Source organism: Mauremys mutica, chromosome 17, assembly GCF_020497125.1.
Source record: "Mauremys mutica isolate MM-2020 ecotype Southern chromosome 17, ASM2049712v1, whole genome shotgun sequence".
NCBI classification, from domain to species: Eukaryota; Metazoa; Chordata; order Testudines; family Geoemydidae; genus Mauremys; species Mauremys mutica.
In genome coordinates, this window is record NC_059088.1 from 29,309,401 (window position 1) to 29,337,193 (window position 27,793).

The 27,793-nt window shown below is 64.0% G+C and overlaps 2 protein-coding genes across 5 annotated transcripts; one reads left to right on the forward strand and one right to left on the reverse strand.

Annotated features, from left to right (window-relative positions):
* Positions 1 to 106: 106 nt before the first annotated feature.
* TRIM46 (tripartite motif containing 46) lies at positions 107 to 27,793 on the forward strand. Of its 4 annotated transcripts, none has more exons than XM_044991739.1 (10): positions 107 to 182; positions 13,746 to 14,001; positions 14,656 to 14,999; positions 15,565 to 15,708; positions 16,774 to 16,869; positions 17,079 to 17,332; positions 17,541 to 17,662; positions 21,304 to 21,603; positions 25,351 to 25,648; positions 25,988 to 27,793. In XM_044991739.1, exons 2-10 carry the CDS (start codon positions 13,752 to 13,754, stop codon positions 26,361 to 26,363), a joined length of 2,184 nt encoding a protein of 727 aa, XP_044847674.1. In that variant the 5' UTR covers positions 107 to 182; positions 13,746 to 13,751; the 3' UTR covers positions 26,364 to 27,793. The 4 variants fall into 4 exon arrangements, with proteins under 4 accessions (XP_044847674.1, XP_044847673.1, XP_044847672.1 ...); XM_044991738.1 differs by lacking the exon at positions 107 to 182 and adding an exon at positions 9,076 to 9,220; XM_044991737.1 differs by lacking the exon at positions 107 to 182 and adding an exon at positions 11,450 to 11,588.
* KRTCAP2 (keratinocyte associated protein 2) lies at positions 6,652 to 9,195 on the reverse strand. Its single transcript, XM_044991740.1, has 5 exons — positions 9,060 to 9,195; positions 7,992 to 8,146; positions 7,835 to 7,898; positions 7,391 to 7,457; positions 6,652 to 6,838 (listed from the first exon to the last, which is right to left on the reverse strand). Exons 1-5 carry the CDS (start codon positions 9,061 to 9,063, stop codon positions 6,718 to 6,720), a joined length of 411 nt encoding a protein of 136 aa, XP_044847675.1. The 5' UTR covers positions 9,064 to 9,195; the 3' UTR covers positions 6,652 to 6,717.

Genomic DNA, 27,793 nt, shown 5'->3' on the forward strand with positions numbered 1-27,793 from the left:
CACCTCGTGCACTGGACTGTGCCCCTGGGACTGGGGCCCCCCTTTCCCCCCCCGGGGCTGGGGGCCCCCCTCGGGTCGGGGCCCCACCGGGTGCCTGTTTGCAAGGAGCTCCGCGCAGGGACGCCGTGTTCCTGGGAGCCCCACACCGGCACGTGCTTCTGAAGCTTGGCCGATGCTGCTGGGTGAGTCCGCGAGGGGCACCGGGCACCTGCCGCGGGGTACGTAGCCGACAAGGGGGCCGCCCCAGGCCGGCCAGCAGACTGCACAGACAATGGTCTGAGCAAGGAGGCTGAAGCGGCTTGGGCATGTAAAAAAAAAGAAATGTATTTCTAGACAAGGCCTTGAATGGTACCACTTGCGGGAGGGCAGAAGAGAGCAGGACCAGGGGTGACATATAAGAAAACCATGGAGAAAGATGACGCTGCCATGGAAACCGACTACAAGAGAATTACAGAATTGGTCTGAAATCAACAAGCTGAAATTCAATAAAGCCAATGCCAAGTGCTTCACTTAGGAAGGGAAATTAAAATGCCCAACTACAAAATGGGGACTAATTGGCTAGGAGGCTGTACTGCTGCAAAGGATCTGGGGGTTAGAACGGGTCACAAATTGAAGGTGAGTCAACAATGTGAAGCAGTTGCAAAAAGGCTGCTCCTATTCTGGGCGGCATTAACAGGAGGTAATTGTCCTGCTCTGCTCAGCACTGCCAAGGTCTCAGTTGGAGAACTGAGTCCAGTTCTGAGCACCACACTTCAGGAGAGATGGGGACAAATTGGAGAGAGTCCTGTGAGGTGCAACAAACCCAATCGAAGGTTTAAAAAACCGGACCTAGGACAGAGGAAAGGTTAAAAAACGGGGCATGTTCAGTCTTGGGGAAAGAGGACGGAGGGGAGGGACCTGAGAACAGCCTTCATGTATGTTAAGGCAGGAGTTCTCAAACGGGGGGGCATAACCCACAAGGTGGTTACATGGGGGTTGCCAGCTGTCAGCTCCGTGTGGCTGAGAGCCCCAAGCCTCCATTAAATTAAATTGCCCCTCCTCCCGTTTTGAATTTATAACGGGGGGGGGGTGTCACACTCAGAGTTTTGCTGTGTGAAAGGGGTCACTCATAAAAAAAGTTTGAAAACCCCTGTGTTAAGGGCTCTTAAAAAAGGGCTGGGAGTGGGTGATGGGATGGATCACTTGATGATTCCCTGTCTCTGGGGCATCTGGCATTGGCCACTGTGGGGAGACAGGATACTTAGCTAGATGGACCCTTGGTCTGCCCCAGTATGGCCATTCTTATGTTCTTATCAATTGTTCTCCACATCCACTGAAGGTAGGACAAGCAATGATGGGCTTAATCCACAGCAAGGGAGATTTAGGTTCGCTAGGAAAATCTTCCTAACTCTCAGGGGAGTTAAGCTCTGGAACAGGCGTCCGAGGGGGGTTATGCAATCCCTGTGAGCGGGGGGCAGGGTTAGAAACAGGTTGGACAAACCCCTGTCAGGGATGGTCTAAGTTGCCTTGGTCCTGCCTCAGTGCAGGGAACTGGACTTGATGACTTTGTGAGATCCCTTCCAGCCCCACATATCTATGGGTCTATGAAAAGAGCAAGAAATGTGGAAACACTGAGTTGTGTCATGGACCATCTAATCTAATAATTCCCCCACCCCTGGAACTGGGTGCCCAGCCTTGCGCCCTGCCCCCCAAATGTCCCTCCCTACCCCTCCACCCTGGAACTGGGTGGCCCACACTGGACCCTCCTGCCTCACACTGCCCTCCTGTCCCCTGGCACTGGGTGACCCATCCTGCCCCCCAGGTCCCCAATGCAGTACTGGATTCCCTTGCAAGTGCCGGGTTTATAGTCTCAGCATCCCAAGCTCAGGGTCCACCAGCCCTGCACAGGGGCTGCCTGGCTCCTTGGCACTACAGAAGGTTAGTGGAGCTGGTGGAGCTGCCTGGCGCTGGCTGTGCGGGGGTGCCTAGATCCCTCCTTGCCCACCTCTCCCTGGGAAGCGAAGCCGGGCCCCGGTCACGGGGCACTGGGAACGGGTAGCTTGTGCGTTCTCACTGACACACAGGGCAGGGTGACGCACAGGAAGGTCTGGGAGCCAAGGGCAGCAGCCGCCGCCATCCCAACAGCAGGAACTTCAGGGAGAGGGAGAGCTGGTCATGGGGTGCAGAGCTCCACAGCTCCTGCCCCTGCACAGACCCCATGGGGGCAGCACGGCCCCCACCAGAGACCCCAGTCCTGAGACCCTTTGGCAGGGATATTGGGGGGGTTGCTGCAATGCCCTGCACCTGAGGGCCCCGCCATGCCCAGAGCGCTAGTGATGCCCTGGGTCGCAGTGGTGCCTGTACCTCAGTGGGTTTCGGGGGTGGGGACAAAAGGGACCCTTAGCAGGACCCCTAGCCGCCTCCCCATGCCGTGTTGCCTGTTTTGCCTGCTTGTTTCCTCGGGCTCCCAGCCAGTCCTAGAGGAAGCAGCCGGATTCCTTGTTTGTCGCGGCTGGGAGCGAAGAGGTAGCAGCAGCAGGAAACATCTGGTTTCCTCCTTGTCCGGTGAGAGCCAGGGATGGAGGGGACAGCGGCCATGGGGCGGGGTGTGTGTGTGCACACCTGACCTGGGAGGGAGAGGGCGTCCTGGCAGGCAGAGACCTCACAGGTACAGATGTGAAATGCCCTCGGGGTATGTGGGTCTCACACACACACACACCCCACTGCAGCGCAGGGATGGGCCTGGTGCCTCCAGCCCTGCTGGCTCCAAGGGTGAGGGGGGGGCAACCCCCAGGCAGGGGGACTGAGTAGCTCAGGCATCATCCAGGGCAGCAGTGGGGGAGGAGGGGAGGGGAGGGCTCCATCAGCTGCAGCCTGGCCCCTCACCTGCCCCCAGGGCATCTCTGCAGGAATGTGCAGCTAATTAGCAGGAGACTCCCCCAGGGAGCCTGAGTAGGACTGAGCCCAGGCTCCCAGGCCAAAGGCAATGTCTCCTCCTGCAGCCTGCGACCCTCCCCTCGCCCCTCTGGCAGGGAACATGAGCACAGATTCCCCCCCCCCCCCCAATTACTGTGTTCCCTTCTGAGCCCTCCAGCCACAGCCATTCCTGCAGCTCCCCTGCCTGCCTTGTGGGGCCCAGTCAGAGGAGGGGGAATCTCCCAGCGCCAGGTAAAGGGACTTCCCCTCCTTGCTGAGGTATTGCTGCAGCATTGAAGCCCCAGTCAGGGTCTGGCCCTGCTGCGCCAGGTGCTGCACACGCAGCCGGAGACAGTCCCTGCCCAGAGAGCTACGGGCACGGACTAAAGTCCTGCTGGCTCTTGGCTCTATTCCTCCATCCCCCCAAGCTCCCACCCTTTGAGTCACCAGCATCCGGAGATGAGCCTATTGGCCCTGGGGCAGAGGCTGTAGGTGAAGAGACTGGGGGGCTTGGATGGAACAACTCCCCCCAGCAGGACTGGGCCTAGGGTGATCAGATGAGAGGAAGAAAATATCGGGACACATGGGGGGGGGGGGTCGCTGGCGGAGCAAAGCAAAACAGAGTCCTGCGAAATATCAGGACAAATTGCATCCTGACCAAAGATCAGTCGGGATGCGGGACAAACGCCTAAATATCGGGACGAACTGGGCTGCAGCTTGAGTGCGCTGGCCATGCTCAGAGGGAGCAGGGAGCCAGAGCCACAGCAGGCCTGCCCCATTCTCTCTGTTGCCAGCTGATAGCTGCCTGGGACCTCTGCTACCCCGTCACCGTAGGGGTCAGGTTGCTGATGTCGCCATAACCGCCCTGTTCCAACAGCTCCCCCCGGACCTTGGCCCAGCCCAGGCTTCTGACAAACCAAACACGGGGCAGCGTGTCCCGGAGAGCAGGTCTAGGCAGCCTGGGGCCAGAGAACCTCTGCCCAGGCCTGGCTCTGCGGTCTCTACGCACCAGGCCTTGAACTGACACAGGGCTGCCCCTCCCCTGGCCAGGGGGCTCTGCTGGTGGGCCCAATTCACCCCCGAGATAGGAGAGCAGGGGCCTGCGTCAGTGACACCCCCCAGCGTTGCTCCTGCCCTGGGGCCTGCAGCACCCACTGGGCCTAGACTGGAGTCCCTGCCCCCTCTCCCAGGCACCATGGCCCCAGCCCAGGCAGGGAGAGGGAGCGTTGGATCTCTGCTCTCTTCCTCCTCAGCTTCGATGCCAAGCAAGAAGCCTGAGAGTAGGGGAAGTGAGCCAATCCCCAAGGGAGCTGCAGAGAGGCGCAAGGCCCCTGGCTGAGCTGCGTAGCTTTGGTGGGGCAGGGAGGGTCAGCTCCAGCCAGGCAGGGACACCCCTGCTACCTGGAGAGGCCAGGAACCAGGTGGGCTCTGCTGCAACAGCACCATGATCCCAGGGCTCCTGGGCTCAGCCTAGTGTCTGACAGCAGCTTAGGGCCTGGCAGCCTCCTGGACCCACCCTGCACAGGGAGAGGCTCCCATCTGCCCCTGTGGGCCAGGGATATGGCAGGGCTGGGGAATGTGCTGGGAGGAAGTGGGTGGGAAGGTGCCTTTGTTCTCCTGCCAAGTGCTGGCACAGGAGCCTGAGTAAATGCTTTGCCTCTTGAAAGAAGCTGGCATAGCAGCATCTTGTGGGCCCGGCCCAGCAGCTGGAGCAAAGCGGGACCAGGGACAGTGAGCAACATGCTCCTGAACAGGGCGGGTGCCTGGCCAGGGCAGGGAGATGGGGGTTGGTCCCTCCTAGCCAATGGCCACGCCTCTGCCCCGCCAGAAAGGCTCTGGAGTCATCGTCCTGTGGCCCTGGAGGGACCCAGCTCCTGGGGCCAGCCGGGAGCTCCTGTCGCCTGGATAAACGCAGAGGGCAGAGGCTCTGGGGAGCGACAGCTCAGCCCTGAGGGAATGGGCTCTCCAGGCGACTGGGAGCGCTGGGCCCACCCTCTGCCAGCTGCAGCCGTGACCCACTTGGAGACGCTGCACATACGCACCAGCCTAAACCCCTGCTGGAGCCAGGGCCTGCACCTACCTGCCCGGCCCTGCTGGGCTCTTCCTCGCCTTGCAGGTCTAGACAGACACCGTCAGCACATTCCCACTCCCTGTAGCTGGGCAAAGGGGGGCTGCCAGGCTCCCCTCCCCCCACTGAGTCACAGCCTGTCTGGGCTATCCCAGGCAGGCAGACAGACCCTTTGTTCAGCAGGCCTGGTTTAGTCAGACCCCCCCTCGGACTCCAAGGGGAGAGGCAGGTTCAGCCTTACGCTGCCCTTTGCAAAGAACCTGACTTGCAGGAGGCCGGCCGCTCCCATCCCAGCCCCTCTGGAACAGACCGTTAATCCCGCCAGCCCCCCCAGGAGCGGGGTGAGCGCCTGTGATCACTGCAGGTGGGGTAGCAGACACAGGTGCAGCCAAGGCCTGGGGCCACACACTGAGTCAGCAGCAGCCAGCAGGGCTCAGCTGTTCCCAGCTCCCCTCAGGCACAGTAAGTGTGATTTGGCTCCCGTCTGGGGAATGGTTTCAATGCAGTTTATGGTAGAGCGTCTCTGCTACACCCCTAGGGTGACCCTACAGCCCATTCTGGCTGGGACAGCCCCTTCTTTAAGCCTGTCTCAGCCATCCTGACTTTTCTGGCAAAAGTGGGCATTTGTCCCGTTTGCTCTTGCCAACTTGATCAGTTGTCAAAGACAAACGGGACAAATGCCCACATTTGTCAAAAAAGTGGGGTGTGGCGGAACACGTGGGGTGGGGGGGGGAAGGGAGCAAATCCAGCCCTGCCCAGGGAGGAGGCAGCACTTGAGTGACTCCGCAGAGACGCCAGCCCCAGCCTCACACAGTAGGCAAGCAGGGCTCAGGCAATCGGCTCAGGCCAGCCCCACGTGGGGAGAGGAGCTCCGGCCAGCCCCACGTGGTGACCAATTTCCCCTTTGGGAGATATGCTCGCCCTGTACACACGCTTTGCAGAGGCTGGTAACAAGGAAGAGAGATGTCCCTAGAAGAGAACTGGAGAGGGGAGGGGGCTAGGACTGCCCGTGGGTTTGGCAGCAGATGGCTCCGGGTGCTGATGGAATCCTAAACATCACAAGCTTGGAGCCAGAGAGGGGGCAGCCCATCCTTGCTCCTGGGGAGGCGCTGGCTCTTGGGAAAGTCCCACTCATAAGGACTCCATCACCCAGGGCCCCTGCCTGCCTCCCAGGTAGGAGTGCTAGGTCTGTTACAGAACAAACAGAGCAGGCACTGGATTCCCCCGGAATGCGATTAATTGCAGCCGAGAGGCAGTGCCCTCCGCTGACCCCTCTCCTCCTGTGGAATGAGCTGTTCCCTGGGGGCTAGAGGATTCATGGGGGGCAGGCAGAGCAGCCTGGGGTTTGCAGGGCGACAGAAGGCGGCGCCACCAGCGGCCTTGGCCGGTGCTGCCCATGTGTTCAACCACCATGTTTTCTGTCTCATCTCCTGGGCATGCAGAATCATTGCCAATACCACAGTGCCTCCTGCTGGACACTGCTGGGTATTGCACAGAATGAAGCCACCACACTCAGCCATCTGTGTAGAGTGGCTCTGCTGCCCGTAGGGCACAAAGACAGACCTCGCCCTGTCACCCGCCGGCCAGCACTCCGCCCTGGCGTGAACATGCAGGGAGCTGGGCCCTGGGCAAGGGGAGCAGGCGTGCTCACAGCCAGCGAGGCCAAGGAACCCACAGGAGCTGCTGACCAGAGGTTACAAAGAGCGTTTTATTGGGTGTACCAGAGTCCTGGGCAGGCTGGATGGGAGGGGCCATCAATTCCTCTTCTTGCCTTTGCCAATGGCCTTGGCGGGCGCCACCATGGGTGCTGCAGACTGGTAGAGCGTGGAGGAAATCTTGTTGATGTAGTAGAGGCCAATCATGGAGAAGATGAAGCTGGGAGGAGAGAGGAGGACAGGCCGGTCAGCACCATCCCTTGCCCATACCTGCTCCCCACATGAGCTCTCTCTGGGCCTGGAGCCAAGCTCCAGCTATTAGAGACCAGGCTGGGGGCGGCTTACCCCTCCTCCAGCTACTGCAGGGTACTGCCCCCTTCCTCTGAAGCAGCTGGCACTGGCCTGGTGGAGACAATCTTGGGCATGATGGACCAGGAGTCAGAGCCAGACATACAATTCTGTGCTTTGTTACCAGCCGGGGAACGACCCTGCCATCCCTGCGACCCCTTGCCTGGCACAGTGGCAGCCCCACCAGCCCCATGCCCAGCCAGGGAGCAATCCTGCTGGCCCCACCCCCCTCGCCCGGTACAGGGTCAGCACTGCCAGCTGGGGAAAGGAGCTTTGTAAGGCCCAGCAGGTCTCTTCAGCCCTGATGGCACCTTCTTAGAGCAGGGGCTGGATGTTAGTGCTCCCCAGGGCAATGTCCTCCCCCCACTTGAGACCTGAGGGGACCTGTTCCCTGCTACCACACCGGGATGGGCTTTCTACATACCAGGTGGTCACACACACTCTGTGGATGAGGCCTGATGCAAAGAGAGCGAGTAAGAGACAGACGAGGACTGGAGAAGAGAGAAGGGGAGAAATTGAGTGGCAGTGAGTGTCTGCCCTGGGCATACTGCATTGGCAAGCCAGCCTCCCCCAAGGAGGGGAGCAGCACGTGGGAACCCCAGAGCAGGGTTAGGGTCCCAATGGGAGTGCAGTGTTGGGAGGATTTTCCCAGGGCAGGGCTGGGGTCCCAAAGGGGGCAGGGGGAAGTGTGTCTGCTCAGTGCGGCACTGGACTCTCAGCAGGGCGGCTCTTTGCAGATCCAGGGTCTCAGGAATAATCAGACCCCTGCCCCCACCCCAATCCCCTTGGGTCTTGCTGTTTCTTTTAATTACCTGGGAGCTACAAATGTGATCCCTATCCCCCTCCCCAGGCACGGCTGGGCACTTACTCTCTGGGAATATTTTGGCTTGGAACCCTTTGCCGAAGACCAAACTCTCCAGGTTGTTGAATGCCTGGAGCCAGAGTTAAGGAAAGGAAGGAAGGGAGGCAGCTGCCACTGGGGACACAGCTCAGGTTCTCCCCCCCCCCAACGCCCCAAAGGATACGGTGAGGGAGAAGATGAAGAGGGCGGATCCCAGCAGCCCGCCCTGGATGGTCAGCCACTCAGTGGAGGCCAGCTGCTTGCTGTACATCTGCATCCCGGTGAAGAGCAGCAGGGAGAGAAGCGAGGAGAGCGCTAGGGACGTGCCTGTGCCCACGGCTAGGGACAGAGCAAGAACCACGCAGTGAGGCGCTGGGCCACTGCCGGGCCCTCCCCAGCAACCTGCGGCCACCCCGTGGGACTGCTGCAGCTCCGGGCCGGCTCACGCTGCTGTGTGATGGGCCATGCAGCGCCCAGGCACCAGGGTGATGGGCGCCACATGAACTGTGTGCTGTGCAGCAGCCCTGCCCCACGTGCCTGGGGATCCAGGTGCCAGCAGCCCCGTGGGGGGTGGGGGCACTATGGGTACAAAGCCTCGGGATGGTCCCTGCGCACCTCCCCTGACAGGTCCCCCCAACCCCTGGCACCTCACCTCCCCCACCCTGCCCCCCTGAGGTACCTCTCCCCCACCCACCAGGGCACCCCCAGCCCCCCCACCTGGGGCACCTCACCCCCTGCCCTGCCCCCCAAGGGCACCTTCCCTGGTGGGCACCCCAGCCCCCCCACCTGGGGCACCTCACCCCCTGCCCTGCCCCCCGAGGGCACCTCCCCTGGTGGGCACCCCCAGCCCCCCCACCTGGGGCACCTCACCCCCTGCCCCGCCCCCCGAGGGCACCTCCCCTGGTGGGCACCCCCAGCCCCCCCACCTGGGGCACCTCACCCCCTGCCCTGCCCCCCGAGGGCACCTCCCCTGGTGGGCACCCCCAGCCCCCCCACCTGGGGCACCTCACCCCCTGCCCCGCCCCCCGAGGGCACCTCCCCTGGTGGGCACCCCCAGCCCCCCCACCTGGGGCACCTCACCCCCTGCCCCGCCCCCCGAGGGCACCTCCCCTGGTGGGCACCCCCAGCCCCCCCACCTGGGGCACCACTTCCCCCCCACCAGGGCACCCCCATCCCGGGACACCGCCTCTGGTGGACCCCCCCGCCAGGGCACCACGTGCCCCCGGGGCACCGCGCCCCCCACCCCCGTTACCCATGACGCCCCGCGAGGTGCCGCCGCCGACCCGTCCGCGCTGAGACCCAGACACGCCGACCCCGCTTCCTGCGCACGCGCGGCCAACCCGGCGCGGAGAGCCGCACTGCGCACGCGTCAGGCCGAGGCTACTCGGGAAGGGACGCGGCAGTGAGCGAGTGGTGAGTCTTTCGCGCATGCGCAGCCTCTACGGGGTTCGAACGATCGCCGAGTCCGCCTGGCGGCCGAGAGAACTCGCTTTTCGCTTCTGTACGCATGCGCAGAGCCTTGAAATGCAGCGCCCCCTGGAGGTTGGGCGTAGACATTGCAGTTATCCTATAGCGCCCCCATTATCCTAGCCTGGCAGGAGCTCCCGCCCCTTCGGCCCTTATGGGCATAGGTGCTGGAACTGGGGGGGCTGCCGCACCCCCCATGGCTTGAAGGGGTTCCATCATATCCAGGGTTTAGTTTGGTTCAATGACTCTCGGCATCCCCACTGTACAAATTGTTCCAGCCCCATGCTTTGGGGGGTGGGGCTGTGGGGCCTGTGCACTGGGGCGGGACCTGTCTGTGCCCACTGAGGCGCAGTATGGACAGACATAGACCAAGGGGTGGACAGACGGGTGGACACACAGACCTGTCTGCACTAACCATGGTGGTGGAGGGGGGCACAGCAGTGGGGCTGGGGGCAGAGGGGTTGAGAGCAGCGGGGCTGGGGGCAGAGGGCCTAGGCACGGCAGATCACATGCCTAGTGCCTCCCATGCTGTGGTCGATGCCCTTGGCACCAAAGTGGTTTTCACCAGCTCCCCATCCTTTCCCCTGTCCCCATTTCTCTCCTTTGGGCCCTTTCTAAAGGTCTGGCCATTAACTGCTGCACTAAGAGGCCCATTAGGGCTCCCTGTTGACTCAGGCCTCACTGTTCTAGCAGTGCCCCTGGGTGCTGGCATCTTCCAGCCCAGATAACTCGGCTATAACATGGAGCTCGTGCTGTGATGTCTGGACCCCAGAGCGCGCCTCAATTTTTCAATCCTCTCCTTGCCAGGCCTGGGCTGCCAGCCACAGGTCTTTTCTCTTCTGCTCTGGCTCTGCCCAGCCCAGGGCTGGAGAGAGACACAGCCCAGCCGCTGCTGGCTGCTTGGCAGCCTCTAGGCCACATCCACATTGGCAAACCGTGTGTTTAGCTCGTGTCATATTCACAGTGCGGACGGGCAGTGAGTGGGTCGAGATGAAGCCCAGGGCTAGCACCATTTCCCTGGGGAAGACAAGGCTTGTGGAATCAAGAGAGCCGAGGTGGGGAAGGGAATATCTTTTACTGGACCAGAGTCTGTGGGTGAGAGACAAGCTTCCCAGCTCCACAGAGCTCTTCTGCAGGTCTGGGGAACAAAGACGGGCTCCCAGCAAGAGTCCCCGTTGCACCCAACCCCCATGACAGCGGGCACTAACCAGTGGCTGCGCTGGCAGCCGAACTCCCCTCTCTGTTGAGATCCCCAGCAGAGCTGGGCGGATGGGGGAACCTGGCTCCCAGGCCAGCACTCAGATCATACGCCCGGGCAGCGGAGTCTCGGAACATCCAGTGGCAGGGGTGTGGACTGTGGCAGGGAGGGGATTTCACGGGGCCCCAGAGCCCCAAACGGACTGTGGGGCCAACAGCTCTACAGTTGGGAACGGCCCTGAGCTGAGGGGGGTGGGTGTCCTGGCGCTGGGGTGTCTGAGGCTCAGCTAGTAACCCCAGCCAGGCTGCCTCTGCCCTGCTCTCCCCTCCCCGGCACTGGCTGCTGCCCCCTGGCACACGAGGAGCAGCCCTGTGAGGAGTGGGGCAGCGCTGCCCTAAGGGCACCAGCCCCTCTCCACTGTCTGCAGGTGCAGGGGGGCAACCCTGCCCCCTGGTACCAGCCCCTCCCCCCCAGTGCCAGCCCTCTCCTCTGTCTGCAGGTGCAGGGGGGCAACCCTGCCTCCCCGGTGCCAGCCCCTCAGCCCCCCCCCCCGGTGCCAGCCCCTCGCTCCCCTCAGAGCCAGCCCCTCTCCTCTGTCTGCAGGTGCAGGGGGGCAACCCTGCCTCCCCGGTGCCAGCCCCTCCCCCCGGTGCCAGCCCATCTCCTCTGTCTGCAGGTGCAGGGGGGCAACCCTGCCCCCCCGGTGCCAGCCCCTCCCCCCCGGTGCCAGCCCCTCTCCTCTGTCTGCAGGTGCAGGGGGGCAACCCTGCCTCCCCGGTGCCAGCCTCTCCCCCCGGTGCCAGCCCCCTCCTCTGTCTGCAGATGCAGGGGAGCAACCCTGCCCCCCCGGTGCCAGCCTCTCCCCCCGGTGCCAGCCCCTCGCCCCTACCCCCACCGCACCCCCCCCCAGGGCCGGAGCTGGACCCGGGAGCATGCGCACCGCTCCCTGCTTCAGCTCGTCTCCTCCGTGCGCCCTCCCCGCCGCAGACTGGGGTGTTCGCCGCCGCCGCGCTGCCGTCGGGACCGGAGCCTGGCCTGGGGCGGCCCGGAGCCATGGCGGAGGGCGAGGAGCTGCAGACTTTCACCTCCATCATGGATGCGCTCGTCCGGATCAGTGTGAGCAGCTGGGGGCTGCCTGGGGGAGGAGAGCGGCTCCTCGGACGGGGGTGGGGGCACGCCTCGTGATGGGGTGGGGTGGGGTGTGCAATGCACTGGGGGTGGGGTGTGCAATGCACAGGGGTGACTGGTGTGCAATGCACGAGTGTGATCGGTGTGCATTGCACGGAAGATGAGGTGTACAGGGGCCAGGAGGATGATTGTACAGTGCAAAGGATAACTGAGTGTGCAATGCACGGGGATGACTGGGTGTGTAGTGTATGGGGGATGGGCGTGCAATGCACGGGGGAGGGTAGAGAGATGGTGGTGATGGAGGGTGTGATGATGGTGGCATGGGAGGGGGGTGAGCAGGAACCAGACCAGCTGCTTCTGGGGGTGAGATGCTTGAATCCAGCAGCCGCCCTAGGCACTGCCCTGCCCTCGCTCCCTCATCCCCAGCCTGGGTACTGCTGCCCCCTCTCCCTAGTCGCCTCCATCCCTTCCCTGGACCCTCCTTCCCCAGGGGCTGAGAAGGATCCCGAGCATCCATGCAGATCTCAGTCTCCATGGCAACCCTATGCAGGAGCTCCCAGGGCTGGATGCCAGGCAGCAGCCCTGGCCCAGTCCGGCTGCTGTCTCTGCCCTGCCCCCTTCTCCCCCTGCCCCTCCCTTCACCATCTCCCCTCCTCCTCCCCCCTCGCTTTGTGTCAGCTGCGCCCCTTCTCCGGAGGCAGACATGGCATCCAAGAGATGCAGCAAGGTGAGTGCGGGCCCTGGCCAGCTGACAGCCCCCCTCCGTGCCCCACCGCAGGGGTCTGGGAGCAGGGCGACTGTCTGGGCTTTGTAATCTGCCCCTCCGTGGCCAGGAGATGGATGGCCCTGGCAGGCTGCAGGCTCCGCACTGGCTGCCTCAATCCCCCGCTGTATTGTGCAGCTGCGGGTGTGTGTGTGTCTGCGGCGCGCACCGAACGGGCCAGATGCACCTGGGACGTGCCGGCCACACAAGGGGTAGCAGCAGGGGCAGTCGAGCCAGGAGCGGAGGGTCCGTGAATGGGGTTTCGGGGCAGAGGGAGCCGTGTGGTTTGGGCAGGGGGGAGCTCTTTCCTCGCTGGGGGAGTTGGCAGCTTGTGGGCTCCTCAGGACACAGCATCTGTTTCCTAGAGAGCCCGGCCAGGCAGAGCTGGGAGTCGGGACTCAGGGACTGGCTCTGGGGCCCACACCAGGCCCTTCACTCGGTCGCTTTGGGCCATAAACAGAGCCGGGGTTTCGCTCTTTGCGGGTTGGAACTGGGCGGGTTTGGGGGCTGGGTGAGCGATTGCAGCGCAAAGCAGCAGTGGACAGGCCCGGTGTGTGCAATGGGGAGGGGTAGTGGGGAGAGGGGAGAACCAAGGGCCAAACCCAGCTCCGGCTCACTGAACCCTTGGGGAACTGGGGGAAGCAGCGTGTCCCAGACATGCTAACGAAGCAGCAAATTCTGCCACCGTTCCGAATGCAAAGCGCAGTGTGGAAACCACTCGACCCCCGTGGGCCCAGCCAGCCAGGTGCCCCAACTCCTTGCAAGCCTGGGTCAGACCAGAGCCCCGTCCGGCTGTGTATCCCCCCTCCTGCTGCCCAACCCTGGACCAGTCCAGCCCAGCACGCCAGAGGAAGCTGCCCCCCTCCCCCCGAAGGCATCTCCTGCCTGGCCCCGGCATGGGGAGTGCGGAAGGTGCTCAGGGCAGGCAGGCGTTGCTGCAGATGCGGTTCCCAGGGTCCTTCTGGGAAACGCCCTGAGCTCTGCTCCGAGGGCCGGGGAATGGAGAAGGAGCAGCCTGGGGAGCTGGGGTCAGCCCACGGGAGTGTGTGGCAGGAGTCTGGGACCATGCGCCTAGCTGGGGGCTGGCTGGGCAGGTTCTGGAGGCAGCTGGGCACTTGCAGGGAACATGGCACCTCTTGTTACCTGCTGAAAGCGTCCAGTTAGCAGCTGTTTCTGGAATGAGCGGCAGTGAGACTGGGGGGACGGGCGGGGACCCCCCCGGGGAGCGGCTGTAATACCTACCCAGCAAAGGCTCCCCCATACGGCTGCCAGCATGGAGCTCCTGGGTCAGGACTGAGCCCCAGCGCCCCCTCTGGTGGGGGAAGGGAAAGGCAGGTCCTGCTCCCCCGGGGGGCTGACCGTTCTCCTTGGCCCCTCTCCAGACCAGCATGAAGAACATGGAGCGGGAGCTGATCTGCCCTGTCTGCAAGGAGATGTACAAGCAGCCACTGGCCCTGCCCTGCATGCACAACGTCTGCCACATCTGTGCCAGTGAGATCCTCGTGCAGCATGGCTATATCTGCTGCGACCCCAGTTCGGAGCCCACCTCTCCTGCCTCCACGCCGGCCACCCGCAGCCCCCGCATGGGCCGCAGGGTCATCCCCAAACCCGACCGCCTGGATCGGCTCCTCAAGTCAGGTGGGGACAACGGCACGTCCTGGGATCCCCAGCCCTGCCACAGGGGGACCCTGCTCCTAGGGTCTGGGGGATGCAGCTTCCACGTCCCCTGTCCCCCAGAGGGCATTGGGAGCAGAAGGCTCCCGATCTCCCTTGGCAGAGTGGGAGGGGTCTGTGCAGTTTGGCACGGGGAGTCACTGGGGAAGCTCACTCAGGGGCCAGGAGGAGGAGGAGGCGGCAAGGCCTGGGAGGGTAACCAGGCCTGTGCAAGGGGCAGAGGATGCAGGCACCCTGTGGCAGGGTTGTGGGCCATGGTGGGGGGTGGCAGCCGTGGCAGAGGGGTGGCTGCCATGGCGGTGGGTGGCGGGGAGTGGTGGCCATGGCAGGGGGGTAGGGGGGATGGCAGGGGTGGCGGGGGGTGGCAGCCGTGGCAGAGGGGTGGCTGCCATGGCGGTGGGTGGCGGGGAGTGGTGGCCATGGCAGGGGGGTAGGGGGGATGGCAGGGGTGGCGGGGGGTGGCAGCCGTAGCAGAGGGGTGGCTGCCGTGGCGGGGAGTGGTGGCCATGGCAGGGGGGTGGTGGGGGGTGGCGGCCGTGGCAGGGGGCTTGATGGCTGTGGCAGGAGGTTGGCCGTGGCAGGGCTGATGTCATGTGACAGGCTTCTGGGTTCCCCCAGGATTTGGCACCTACCCGGGCCGGAAGCGGGGGGGCGTGCACCCCCAGACCGTCAGCTTCCCGTGCCCGGCCTGCCAGCGGGACGTGGACCTGGGTGAGCGGGGCCTGGGCAATCTGTTCCGGAACCTGACGCTGGAGCGGATCGTGGAGCGGTACCGCCAGACCATCAACATCAGCACCGCCATCATGTGCCAGTTCTGCAAACCCCCCCAGCTGGAGGCTACCAAGGGCTGCACCGAGTGCAAGTCGAGCTTCTGCAACGAGTGCTTCAAACTCTACCACCCCTGGGGCACCCAGAAGGCCCAGCACGAGCCCACGCCGCCCACCCTCACCTTCCGGCCCAAGGTAGGGGCTGCCCAGGATGTCCCAGGCCAGGGGCCAGCTAGGCCTGGGTGTGAGAGTCCCCAAGCTGGGACCCTGGGGCATGGCTGGGGAGAGGTTTGGGTGCTGGGACTCCCTGGGGGAGGGGATGGTGTGTCTGGGCCCAACATCACCCGCCTCGTGCCCAGCGCAGGGGCCAGCGGGCACCTGAACATGGCTCCGAGGTGAAAAGGCCTCTGGTCCCTGCTGCACGGGCGGCGGGGGGAGACAGGGCAGGGCGGGTTCCATGCATCTTGTCCGTCTGGAGGAGCTCAGGGCGGTGCCAGCCCCAGTGTCGCACCCATGTGGTGTCTGCGTGTGCTGGCAGGGGCCTGATGCCAGGGACGCTGGGTGGGGGTGCCAAGATTTGGGGGGCTCAAGGATGGAAGGGGGATGCTGAGGCAGCTGGGAGGGAGGGGCACTCTGAATGGGGAGGCACCCGGGGCACTGGGTGGGGAGGGGGATGCTGACACACCCTGGCTGGGTGGCGGATGTTGGCTGGAAAGGGGAGCCCTGACCGCTGGTGCTGAACGTGGGTCTTGCTGCACAGGGTCTGATGTGTCCGGAGCACAAGGAGGAGGTGACTCACTACTGCAAGACCTGCCAGCGGCTGGTGTGCCAGTTGTGCCGTGTACGCCGTGCTCACGCCAGCCACAAGGTCACACCTGTGCTCAGTGCCTACCAGGCACTGCGGGTAAGGGATGCACCAGGGCTTCCCAGGCCAGAACTGGGGGGTGCACCTCTTGGTGGGTATGGACGATGGGGATCTTTGTGCTGACACTTCGGGCATGGACAGGGTGGGGCATGGGTCTCCATGGCAGAGATGGGCAGGTGCAGATGGGGGATTGGCAGGAAGGGAGGTCTGTCTCTCTGCCAGAGCTGGGGGACACAGGTGGGACGTACCCTGAGGAGGGAATCCCATCCCAGAGCTGGGGGGTGCCGACCAATAGGGCATGCACAGGGTGGGTGTCCAGTACCAGTGGTGGAGGGCGCAGACAGGGAATGCAGTGAGTGGAGTGCATGCAGTGAACGGGGTCATGGTGTGGGGGATGCAGTGAGCGAGGTGTATGCAGTGGGGGGATGCAGTGAATGGGGTGCATGTAGTGGGGGGATGCAGTGAGCGAGGTGCATGCAGTGGGGATGCAGTGAGTGGGGTGCATACAGTGAATGGGGTGCATGCTGTGGGGGGCAGTGAGTGAGGTGTATGCAGTGGGGGATGCAGTGAGCAGGGTGCATGCTGTGTGGGGGAAGCAGTGGTGGGTGCATGCAGTGAACTGGGTGCATGCTGTGGCAGGAAGCAGTGAGCGAGGTGCATGCAGTGGGGGGATGCAGTGAGTGAGGTGCATGCAGTGGGGATGCAGTGAACGGGGTGCATGCAGTGAACAGGGTCATGCTGTGGGGGGAAGCAGTGAGCAAGGTGTATGCAGTGAGCAGAGTGCATGTAGTGGGGATGCAGTGAGTGAGGTGCATGTAGTGGGGGGATGCAGTGAGCAAGGTGCATGTAATGGCGGATGCAGTGAGCAAGGTGCATGCAGTGGGGGGATGCAGTGAGCGGGGTGCATGCAGTGAGGTGCGGGGTCAGGTTCCTTTGTAAACCCGCCACCATCCTCGTAGACCGTTCATGTTGGCCCAGGCGTAGGGCCTGACTTGTGCAATGTGCACACCCAGGTGGCTGGGTTCAGAGCCCTGTCCCCGCCATGCACTGGACTGTGCGAGGCGAGCGGCCTGTGTGTCTCATTTGCCCGCACTGCCCGTGTAGGAGAAGCTGACGAAGAGCCTCGCCTACATCCTGAGCAGCCAGGACACAGTGCAGTTGCAAATCGCGGAGCTGGAGGAGACAGTGAAGCACACTGAGGTGAGCGAGGGGTGCCAGCGAGGGGCACTGCCAGGGCTGGAGGAGGGGATGCTGCTTCACCCCTCTGGGGCGAGGGCAGGAGGTGTCCGGGCACCATGCCGCCATCTCCAGGGCACCTCCAGCTCCCCCAGGCCGGGTGCCAAAGCCCCGGAGCAGCAGGGCCCACGTGTGGAGGGAGGCCCTATGGTGACTCTGCTCTGGTTGGGCAGGTGAATGGGTCCCAGGCCAAGGAGGAGGTTTCCCAGCTGATACGGGGCCTGTGCACGGTGCTGGAGGAGAAGCAGGCGGCCCTGCTGCAGGCCATCCAGGAGTCCCAGCAGGAGCGGCTGGCCAGCCTGCACCACCAGGTCCAGGAGCACCGGGCCATGCTGGAGAACTCGGGCATGGTGGGCTATGCCCAGGAGGTGCTGAAGGAGACTGACCACCCCTGCTTTGTCCAGGCAGCCAAGCAGCTGCACAGCAGGTACCGTTCCGTCCGGGGGCCACAGGGGGTCTCTGGGGCCAGGGATCTGGCTCATGCACTGTCCCTGTCTCCCAGTGCAGTGGGACACATGCAGGAGGAGCCTGGCACCTCTGTGGGCTAGCGGGAGGGACGCCAGTGCACGAGTAGCACGGACTTGGGGCACTAGTGGCACCAGGAGCCCCAACGCCTGAATCTCCTGTCGCTGCAGGATCGTCAGGGCCACAGACTCGCTGCAGAGCTTCCGGCCTGCCGCTACTTCGTCCTTCAGCCGCTTCCAGCTGGACCTCAGCCGAGAGATGAAGCTGCTCACGGACCTGACCTTTATCAAAGGTAAACGTGACGGCTGGAGCCCTGCTGCAGAACCACCAGCGGCCAGCCATGGGGAGGAGCTCTGGGGCTGAGGGGGAGGGGCTTCCTCTGAGGCTTCCTGTAGGGGGAGGAGCTCTATGCTGAGGGGGAGGAGCTTTGTCTGGAGGGGCAGGAGCTCGCTGTCTGGCAGCCTGACCCCCACACCTCCCTTCTGTGTGGAGCTGGGTCAGGGGCTGGCAGCTGCCGGAGAGGGACTCTGGGAGAAGTGGCCTCATGGGCTCCCCCAAAGCCTCCCACACTTCGAGTCCTGCCCCCAGATACCGCGTTGTCCTGCCCTACCCAGGGTGCCCCTCCTGGCAGGAAGCTGTTCGCTCTGGGGCCAGGCAGGGCATGTGAAATACCCAGGGAGGCTCGGGGCTCCCTGTAGAGTCAGGAGACGGGTCCCCTGGCCCAGCAGTCCCCAGAGTCACCTGCAAACTGCCCCAGAGTCCATGGGGCTCGGCCAGCATCTGTCCCCACTCTGGGCTCCAGGCTCCCTGCAGGCAGGGCAGGGGCAGAGGGTAGGACGGTGGGGCCAGGGGCCTGCGCGGTGGGACTTGATGTGAGCAGACAGGACCAGGACCCTGCGTCAGATGCAGAAGGGTGAGTAGCCAGCCGGGCCAGGCTGGGCCAGGACTCCCTGCGGGGGAGCACTCCCGTGGGCAGGGCAGGTGCCCTCCCCGACCGACAGGCGCCCACCCCGGGCCCTGCCCTGCACCGGCTGGGGACTCTTTTCAGACTTGCTTCTACCTCTGTTTGTTTATAGGCTATGGCCGCTGCTGAGTCGTCACTGAAGTACCCGAGGCAAGTCACGCTCCCGCCCCTAGAACTGCCCCTGCTCTCCCTGTGCCCAGCCCTGTGTCCTCATCCCCCCATCCGCCAGCCCATCCCCATCCCCCGCTTCTGTGCCATCCCCCATCCGCCACCCCCATCGCTCTGTGCCCATCCCCCATCCGCCAGCCCACCCCATCCCCCCTTCTGTGCCCATCCGCCAGCCCACCCCCATCCCCCGCTTCTGTGCCCATCCCCCATCTGCCACCCCATCACTCTGTGCCCATCCCCCATCCGCCAGCCCACCCCATCCCCCGCTTCTGTGCCCATCCGCCAGCCCACCCCCATCCCCCGCTTCTGTTCCCATCCCCCATCCGCCACCCCCATCGCTCTGTGCCCATCCCCCATCCGCCAGCCCACCCCATCCCCCGCTTCTGTGCCCATCCGCCAGCCCACCCCATCCCCCGCTTCTGTGCCCATCCCCCATCTGCCACCCCCATCCCCCGCTTCTGTGCCATCCCCCATCCGCCACCCCCATCGCTCTGTGCCCATCCCCCATCCGCCACCCCCATCGGTCTGTGCCCATACCCCATCCGCCACCCCCCATCGCTCTGTGCCCATCCGCCAGCCCACCCCCATCCCCCGCTTCTGTGCCCATCCCCCATCTGCCACCCCCATCGCTCTGTGCCCATCCCCCATCCGCCAGCCCATCCCGATCCCCCGCTTCTGTGCCATCCCCCATCCGCCACCCCCATCGCTCTGTGCCCATCCCCCATCCGCCAGCCCACCCCATCCCCCGCTTCTGTGCCCATCCGCCAGCCCACCCCCATCCCCCGCTTCTGTGCCCATCCCCCATCTGCCACCCCCATCGCTCTGTGCCCATCCCCCATCCGCCAGCCCACCCCATCCCCCGCTTCTGTGCCCATCCGCCAGCCCACCCCCATCCCCTGCTTCTGTGCCATCCCCCATCCGCCACCCCCATCGCTCTGTGCCCATCCCCCATCCACCAGCCCACCCCATCCCCCGCTTCTGTGCCCATCCCCCATCTGCCACCCCCATCGCTCTGTGCCCACCCCCCATCCGCCAGCCCATCCCGATCCCCCGCTTCTGTGCCCATCCGCCAGCCCACCCCCATCCCCCGCTTCTGTGCCCATCCCCCATCCGCCACCCCCATCGCTCTGTGCCCATCCCCCATCCGCCAGCCCGCCCCATCCCCCGCTTCTGTGCCCATCCGCCAGCCCACCCCCATCCCCCGCTTCTGTGCCATCCCCCATCTGCCACCCCCATCGCTCTGTGCCCATCCCCCATCCGCCACCCCCATCGGTCTGTGCCCATACCCCCTCCGCCACCCCCCATCGCTCTGTGCCCATACCCCATCCGCCACCCCCCATTGCTCTGTGCCCATCCGCCAGCCCATCCCCATCCCCTGCTTCTGTGCCCATCCCCCATCTTCCACCCCCATTGCTCTGTTCCCATCCCCCATCCGCCAGCCCACCCCCATCCCCCGCTTCTGTGCCATCTCCCCATCCGCCAGCCCCATCACTCTGTGCCCATCCCCCATCCACCAGCCCATCCACCCATCCGCCACCCCCATCGCTCTGCGCCCATCCCCCATCTGCCAGCTCATCCCCCCCTTCTCTGCCATCCCCCATCTGCCAGCTCATCCCCATCCCCCGCTTCTGTGCCCATCCCCCATCCGCCAACCCCATCGCTCTGCGCCCATCCCCCATCCGCCAGCTCATCCCCCACTTCTCTGCCATCCCCCATCTGCCAGCTCATCCCCATCCCCCACTTCTGTGCCCATCCCCCATCCGCCAACCCCATCGCTCTGCGCCCATCCCCCATCCGCCAGCTCATCCCCCACTTCTCTGCCATCCCCCATCTGCCAGCTCATCCCCATCCCCCGCTTCTGTGCCCATCCCCCATCCGCCACTCCCATCACTCTGTGCCCATCCCCCATCTGCCACTCCCATCACTCTGTGCCCATCTGCCACCCCCCATCGTTCTGTGCCATCTCCCCATCCGCCAGCCCCATCACTCTGCCCATCCCCCATCCACCAGCCCATCCCCATCCCCCGCTTCTGTGCCATCCCCCATCCGCCATCCCCATCAGTCTGTGCCCATCCCCCATCTGCCACCCCCTCTCACTCTGTGCCCATCCCCCATTCCCCGCTTCTGTGCCCATCCGCCACCCCCCATTGTTCTGTGCCCATCCCCCATCCGCCAGCACATCCCCCGCTTCTGTGCCATACCCCCATTCGCTACCCCCCATCCCTCCGTCTCTTGCTCTGTGCCCATCCCCCCATCCGCCAACCCTCCACCCCTCGCTTCTGTGCCCATCTCCCCATCCTCCCCCCTATTGCTCTGTGCCCATCCCTCACTTCCCACCCACCCTGTCCCTATTCCTCCCTCCCTGTGTCTCCATCTCCCACTATCCTCTTCCCATCTCTCCAACCTTCTCTCTCTCCTCTGTCCCAGCTCTCCACCCCTCACTGCCCAATCCCCACCTCCATCCTCCATCACGCTGTGCCCGGTTTCATCCCCAGCTCCATCCTTCAGTTCCCTGCTCCCCCTCATCCTCCCCTGTGTCTCCAGCCTCTGCTCCCTCCCCGCCTCTCTCTCCCCCCACTTGCACACAGCCCGTCTGGTCCCTGGAGCCTCTCAGCAGCTCGCCCCCCGTCTCCCCGACTCTCTCCCCTGGTGCCCACACAAGCTCTCGGCAGTCAGATTCCCCTGGCCTCCTGCTGGTTGTGCGTCCGTCCGTCCGTCCGGAATGCCCCCTCCCTGCGTCTGGCCGCTCGCCTGCCCCCAGTGTGGGGCCTGCTCCCTCATGCCTGTGTCTCTCCCTGCAGCCCCCGAGGCGCCGGTGATCGACACGCAGCGCACCTACGCCTACGACCAGATCTTCCTGTGCTGGCGCCTGCCCCAGCACTCGCCGCCTGCCTGGCACTTCACCGTGGAGTACCGCAAGAGCGACACCAAGGCCAAGGCGCTCAAGCTGTGGCAGCGGCGCGAGGAGGTGCGGGGCACCAGCGCCCTTGTGGAGTACCTGGACACGGACAGCGTCTACGTGCTGAGAGTCAAGGGCTGCAACAAGGCCGGCTTCGGGGAGTACAGCGAAGATATCTACCTGCACACGCCGCCCGCACCAGGTGAGGGGGGATCTACCTGCACACGCCGCCCGCACCAGGTGAGGGGGGATCTGCCTGCACACGCCGCCCGCACCAGGTGAGGGGGGACCTACCTGCACACGCCGCCGGCACCAGGTGAGGGGGGCTCTACCTGCACACGCCGCCCGCACCAGGTGAGGGGGGCTCTACCTGCACACACCGCCCGCACCAGGTAATGGGGGATCTACCTGCACATGCTGCCCACACCAGGTAATGGGGGATCTACCTGCACACGCCGCCCACACCAGGTGAGGGGGGAGCCACCTGCACATGCCGCCCGCACCAGGTGAGGGGGGAGCCACCTGCACACAGCACCCGCACCAGGTGAGGGGGAATCTACCTGCACACGCCGCCCACACCAGGTAATGGGGAATCTACCTGCACATGCCACCCGCACCAGGTATGGGGGGATCTACCTGCACACGCCGCCCACACCAGGTGAGGGGGGAGCCACCTGCACACGCCACCCACACCAGGTAATGGGGAATCTACCTGCACACGCCGCCCACACCAGGTAATGGGGAATCTACCTGCACACAGCACCTGCACCAGGTGAGGGGGGATCTACCTGCACACAACACCCGCACCAGGTAATGGGGGATCTACCCGCACATGCCGCCTGCACCAGGCAATGGGGGTTCTACCTGCACACACTGCCCACACCAGGTAATGGGGGATCTACCTGCACATGCCGCCCACACCAGGTAATGGGGGATCTACCTGCACACGCCGCCCGCACCAGGTGAGGGGGGAGCTACCTGCACACAGCGCCTGTACCAGGTGAGGGGGGATCTACCTGCACACGCCACCCGCACCAGGTATGGGGGGATCTACCTGCACACGCCACCCACACCAGGTGAGGGGGGATCTACCTGCACACGCCACCCGCACCAGGTGAGGGGGGATCTACCTGCACACGCCACCCGCACCAGGTATGGGGGGATCTACCTGCACACGCCGCCCGCACCAGGTGAGGGGGGATCTACATGCACACGCCACCCACACCAGGTAATGGGGGATCTACCTGCACACGCCGCCCACACCAGGTAATGGGGGATCTACCTGCACACGCCACCCGCACCAGGTAATGGGGGATCTACCTGCACATGCCGCCCACACCAGGTGAGGGGGGAGCTACCTGCACACAGCGCCTGTACCAGGTAATGGGGGATCTACCCGCACATGCCGCCCGCACCAGGTGAGGGGGGATCTACCCACACACGCCACCCACACCAGGTAATGTGGGATCTACCCAGGGGTGAAAGTAATTTACAGGACTTACTGGTACTGCCGGAGTCCTGATGGGGGCGTGGCCTCATCTGGAAAGGGCGTGGCCTCATCTGGAATGGGGCGTGGCCTTAAGATTTAAAGGCTCTGGGGCACCAGCTGTGGCTGGGAGACCCAGGGCCTTTAAATCAACCAAGGCCTCCCAGCTGCAGAGGTAGCTGGGAGGCCCCCAGAGCTCAGGGGCAAATTAAAGGGCCTGGGGCTCCGGCTCCCACGGGGAACCCTGAGCTTTGCGGGGCTGAGGCAGGTATTTAAAGGGCCAAGAGCTCCTGCCGCTGAGGGGAGCTCCAAGCCCTTTAAATCCTGGCCCCAGCCCGGCCACTGGAGCCGCGGCCGGGATTCAAAGGGCTCTGGGCTGCCCGCAGCGGCGGAGAGCTCGGAGCCCTTTAAATCTCAGCTGCGGCGGGGGGTTTAAAGGGCTCTGGGCTGACTGCCGCCACGGCAGCCCAGAGCCCTTTAAATCCGGCCCCAGCCCAGCCGCCGGAGCCGCGGGCGGGGGGTTTAAAGGGCTCTGGGCTGACTGCCGCCGCGGCAGCCCAAAGCCCTTTAAATCCGGCCCCAGCCCGGCCACCGGAGCCGGGGGCAGGAGGTTTAAAAGGGCTCTGGGCTGACTGCTGCCGCGGCAGCCCAGAGCCCTTTAAATCCGGCCCCAGCCCGGCTGCCGGAGCCACGGGCGGGGGGTTTAAAGGGCTCTGGGTTGCCAGCTGCGGCGGGGAGCCCAGAGCTCTTTAAATTCCTGCAGCGAAAGCTAGTGCAGTTCGGCATGGCGTACTGGCTCTTGCCGGCTTGTACTGGCTTACTTTCACCTCTGGATCTACCTGCACACGCCACCCGCACCAGGTAATGGGGGATCTACTCACACACGCTGCCAGCACCAGGTGAGGGAAAATTCCCTCCTGTGCTGCCCACACCAGGTGAGGGGGGAGCTACCTGCACACAGCGCCTGCACCAGGTGAGGGGATATATATATATGAGGAGAGATTAATAAGACTGGGAATTTTCACCTTGAAAAAAAGATGTCTAAGCAGGGATATGCTAGAGGTCTATAAAATCATGACTGATGTGGAGAAAGTAAATAAGGAAGTGTTATTTACTCCTTCTCCTAACACAAGAACTAGGGGTCACCAAATGAAATTAACAGGCAGTGGGTTTAAAACAAACACAAGGAAGTATTTCTTCACACAACGCACAGTCAACCTGTGGAACTCCTTGCCAGGGGATGTTGTGAAGGCCAAAACTGTAACAGGGTTTAAAAAAGAACTAGATAAATTCATTGAGAATAGGTGCATCAATGGCTATTAGCCAGGCTGGACAGGGATTGTGTCCCTAGCCTCTGTTTGCCAGAAGCTGGGAATGGGCGACAGAGGATGGATCACTTGATGATTCCCTGTTCTGTTCATTCCCTCTGGGGCACCTGGCACTGGCCACTGTTGGAAGACAGGACACTGGGCTAGATGGACCTTTGGTATGACCCAGTAGGGCCATTCTTATGAGATTATAGGAATCTCCTGTTTTCAGAATATTTTTCTGACATTTTTTAAATCAATCTTTCACTATATACTCTCTCCCGTCCCTCCACCTGCTTTAACTCAAAACCTGAGTTTTTTCTAGGTGAAATAATGCAAATAAATTATTTTGCAAAAGACTTCGATATACATTTAATCATCTGATGAGTCCCGCCTCAGAGATGGCTGCATTTCAGCACTGGGTTGCTATCTGGCTATCAGCCAGCTGCTGTACCCAACCCCAGAGGCACCTTGGCAGCAGTCCCTGAGCACTGTTCCTCATGGCTGTTACCAGATGCCCCAACCCATGCGCTGGGGCTGTGATACGCCGCAGGGATTACGAAGGATGAGGACTCTGAAGCCGGCCTAAAACCTCAGTGTCTAGATGCTGTGGGAGCTGATGATCTTTAACCCCCTTCCTTCCCTTCTGTTTGCCAGGAGCAGGGAATGGGCTCCAGGGGATGGGTCACTTGCTGATTCCCTGTTCTGTTCACTCCCTCTGGGGCACCTGGCACTGGCCACTGTCGGAAGACAGGACCCTGGGCTAGATGGACTTTGGTCTGACCCAGTAGGGCCATTCTTATTATACCCCCTGCGCCGCCCGTGCCAGGTGTGGGGGACCTACCTGCCCACTCCTCCCACTGCACACATCTGTGCGCTGCAGGTGGCAGGCTCTGGGCCAGCCCTGGGGATCTCCATGGGGATGCACCTTGGGAGTCGCCCAGCCCCAGAAGTGCAGTGAGCGTTCCGAGTCTGTGACTCACGTGCACTCGACCCAGGGTTGCGGGACTCCCAGCTAGGGGGAAGCCCAGGCTGCTGCGCCCCTGAGGAGTCACACGTGCCCCCTGCGTCCCCCCAGGAGAGGAGCCTGCAGAGGTGTGGGGCCGCCCCTTGTCTCTCAGCCCCTCCCCACTCTCTGTTCTCTCCCCCTTCTCAGTCCTGAACTTCTTCCTCGACAACCGCTGGGGCTTCAACCGGGAGCGCCTGGCCATCAGCAAGGACCAGCGGGCCGTGCGCAGCGTGCCCGGCCTGCCCATGCTCTTCGCCGCCGAGCGCCTCATGAGCAGCTGCCACCTCTCCATCGACCTGCTCATCGGCGACGTGGCCGTCACGCAGGGCCGGAGCTACTGGGCCTGCTGCGTGGACCCCAGCTCCTACCTGGTCAAGGTGGGGGTGGGGCTGGAGAGCAAGCTGCAGGAGTGGTTCCAGGTGCCGCAGGACGTGGTGAGCCCCAGGTGAGTGCAGGAGCTGGGCCAGCCATGCTGGGGGGAGGGGCAGGGCACGGTGACACCCCCAGGTCCCTGGGCCTCGGGCTGGAGCTCCCATATCACTGCCGGGCCCTTGGGCAGGTTCTCTGGAGCTCCCTCCCTCCGGTTCCTCGTTGCAGCCCACACCCGGCTAAGCCCTTGGCCTGATTCCTGCTCCCCGAGGCGCTAACTGGGCAGAGATTGGGGGGGGGGGTTCAGCCCATTCTGTCTGAGGCTGCCATGCCCCAGGGGATGGGATCTTCTGGGGTGGATCCGTCCGTGCGTCCGTCCGCACCATGCGCTCACGCTCCCCCTCTCGCCGGGCAGGTACGACCCAGACAGCGGGCACGACAGCGGGGCGGAGGACGCCACCGTGGACGCGCCCCCCCCATACGCCTTCCTGACCATCGGCATGGGCAAGATCCTGCTGTCCCACGGCTCGGCCCTCACCTCCCGCGACCCCAGCGGCTGCACCATCCCCCTGCCCCCCCGCATCGGCATCTGCCTGGACTACGAGCGGGGCAAGGTGACCTTCTACGACGCCGTCTCCTTCCGCGGCCTGTGGGAGTGCGGCGTGGACTGCTCGGGCCCCGTCTGCCCGGCCTTCTGCTTCATCGGGGGCGGGGCCCTGCAGCTGCAGGAGCTGGTGGCCAGCAAGCAGGAGCGCAAAGTGACCATCGGGGGCCTCTCCAAGCTGGACTGAGCCGGCCCCTGGCACACACCGCCTGGGGCTCGACCTCGGGCCAGCTGCCGGCAGTGGGATTGTGTGCTGCGGACATGCCGCCAGGGGGAGCCGCCTGAGCCCTGCCCTCCGACCGGCGAGGGACCAGCTCTGGGGAGCGCTGAGCTCCAGCCTGCGGGGTTAACGAGGGGGCCACAGAGCTGGGGAGGAGAGCGAGGCTCTGACCTGGGGCCGGTTTAGGGCCTCAGTCCCCAGGCCCGGAGCGCAGGCTGCAGTGACAGCAGAAGGGCGGCGTAGGGCAGACCCCTGCCAGCGTGGGACCCAGCCCTGAGCTGAGGCCTCGGGAGCCAGGAGAGCCCGGCTCTGCTCCCCCGCGTCTCCATGCTGGGCTTGTGAATCCTTCCTGTTCTGTTGGATTGTGGGGGGAGGGTTTGGGCCACACTGCTCCTTCGGTTCCCCCCCCCAGCTCCTCCCCACAGCCTGCCAACGTTTCACCTGGGAGTCTGAGCTGTGTGTGCTGAGGGCACCGGGCAGAGCCTGGGCCGGTGTCACGTTCCTGAGATCCTCCCTCCACATGGACCAGGGAGCAGCAGCCAGCCGCTGTGCCTGGGCCTGAGAGGGGGAGCTGGGGAGCTGCCTGAGCCTGCGGCGGGGGCAGGCTGGGCCCTGGGCTGGGGGAGGTTGGGCTGGGTGGGGCAGAGGGTGTTTTAAAGGCTAATCGTTGACCCAGCCAGTCCAGCTGCTGCCCAGAGCCAGGGCTCATCCTGCTGCTCCCTCAGCACGGCTCTGCAGGGGTAGTGGGAAAGGGAGATGGCAGAGGGGTGCAGAGAGCCCCTCAGGCTGCAGAACGAAGCTCCCTCCCCAGGCTGGGGCCTGCTGGAAACATCTCATCATGTGCACGGGAGGATGGAAGAGCACAGAGGGGTCTCACCCTGACCCCCAGGCTCCCAAGCCCTGCCCTGCTGCACCTGTCCCGTGATACCCCTACGGCACCAGCATGAAATGCGCCCGGCGCCTCCCTGCCCGCTGTGCCAGCATCCTGCACACACCTCCTTCCCGGGGGGCGGGGGGAGCCTAGTGCAGCTTCACCTCCACAAACAGCAAAGCGCCAAGGAGCAAATCCACCGACTTTTATCCTTCCGCAGCCTGTGCCATGGGCAGGGGGCAGGCGTTGGGCTGGCTGGGGCTGGCAGGGCCGAGGCCTCTCAGGGCCTGGGCTCCGGCACTGGGAGCTCCCAGAGTCTCTGGGGTCTCGTGGGGTCTGTCCTGTGCAATCGCTGTATTTTCATGGTTTCCTACAATAAACTGCAGTGCCAGAGACTCCAGGAGCAGCAGTTCTCACCGGGCTGTGCCACCCCCACTGCTGGGCATCCAGGCTCGCTCAGGCTGGTTATACACATCTGGGCCCGTCTCCCTCGTACAAATCTTTGGCCTTTGTATAGCACCTTCCA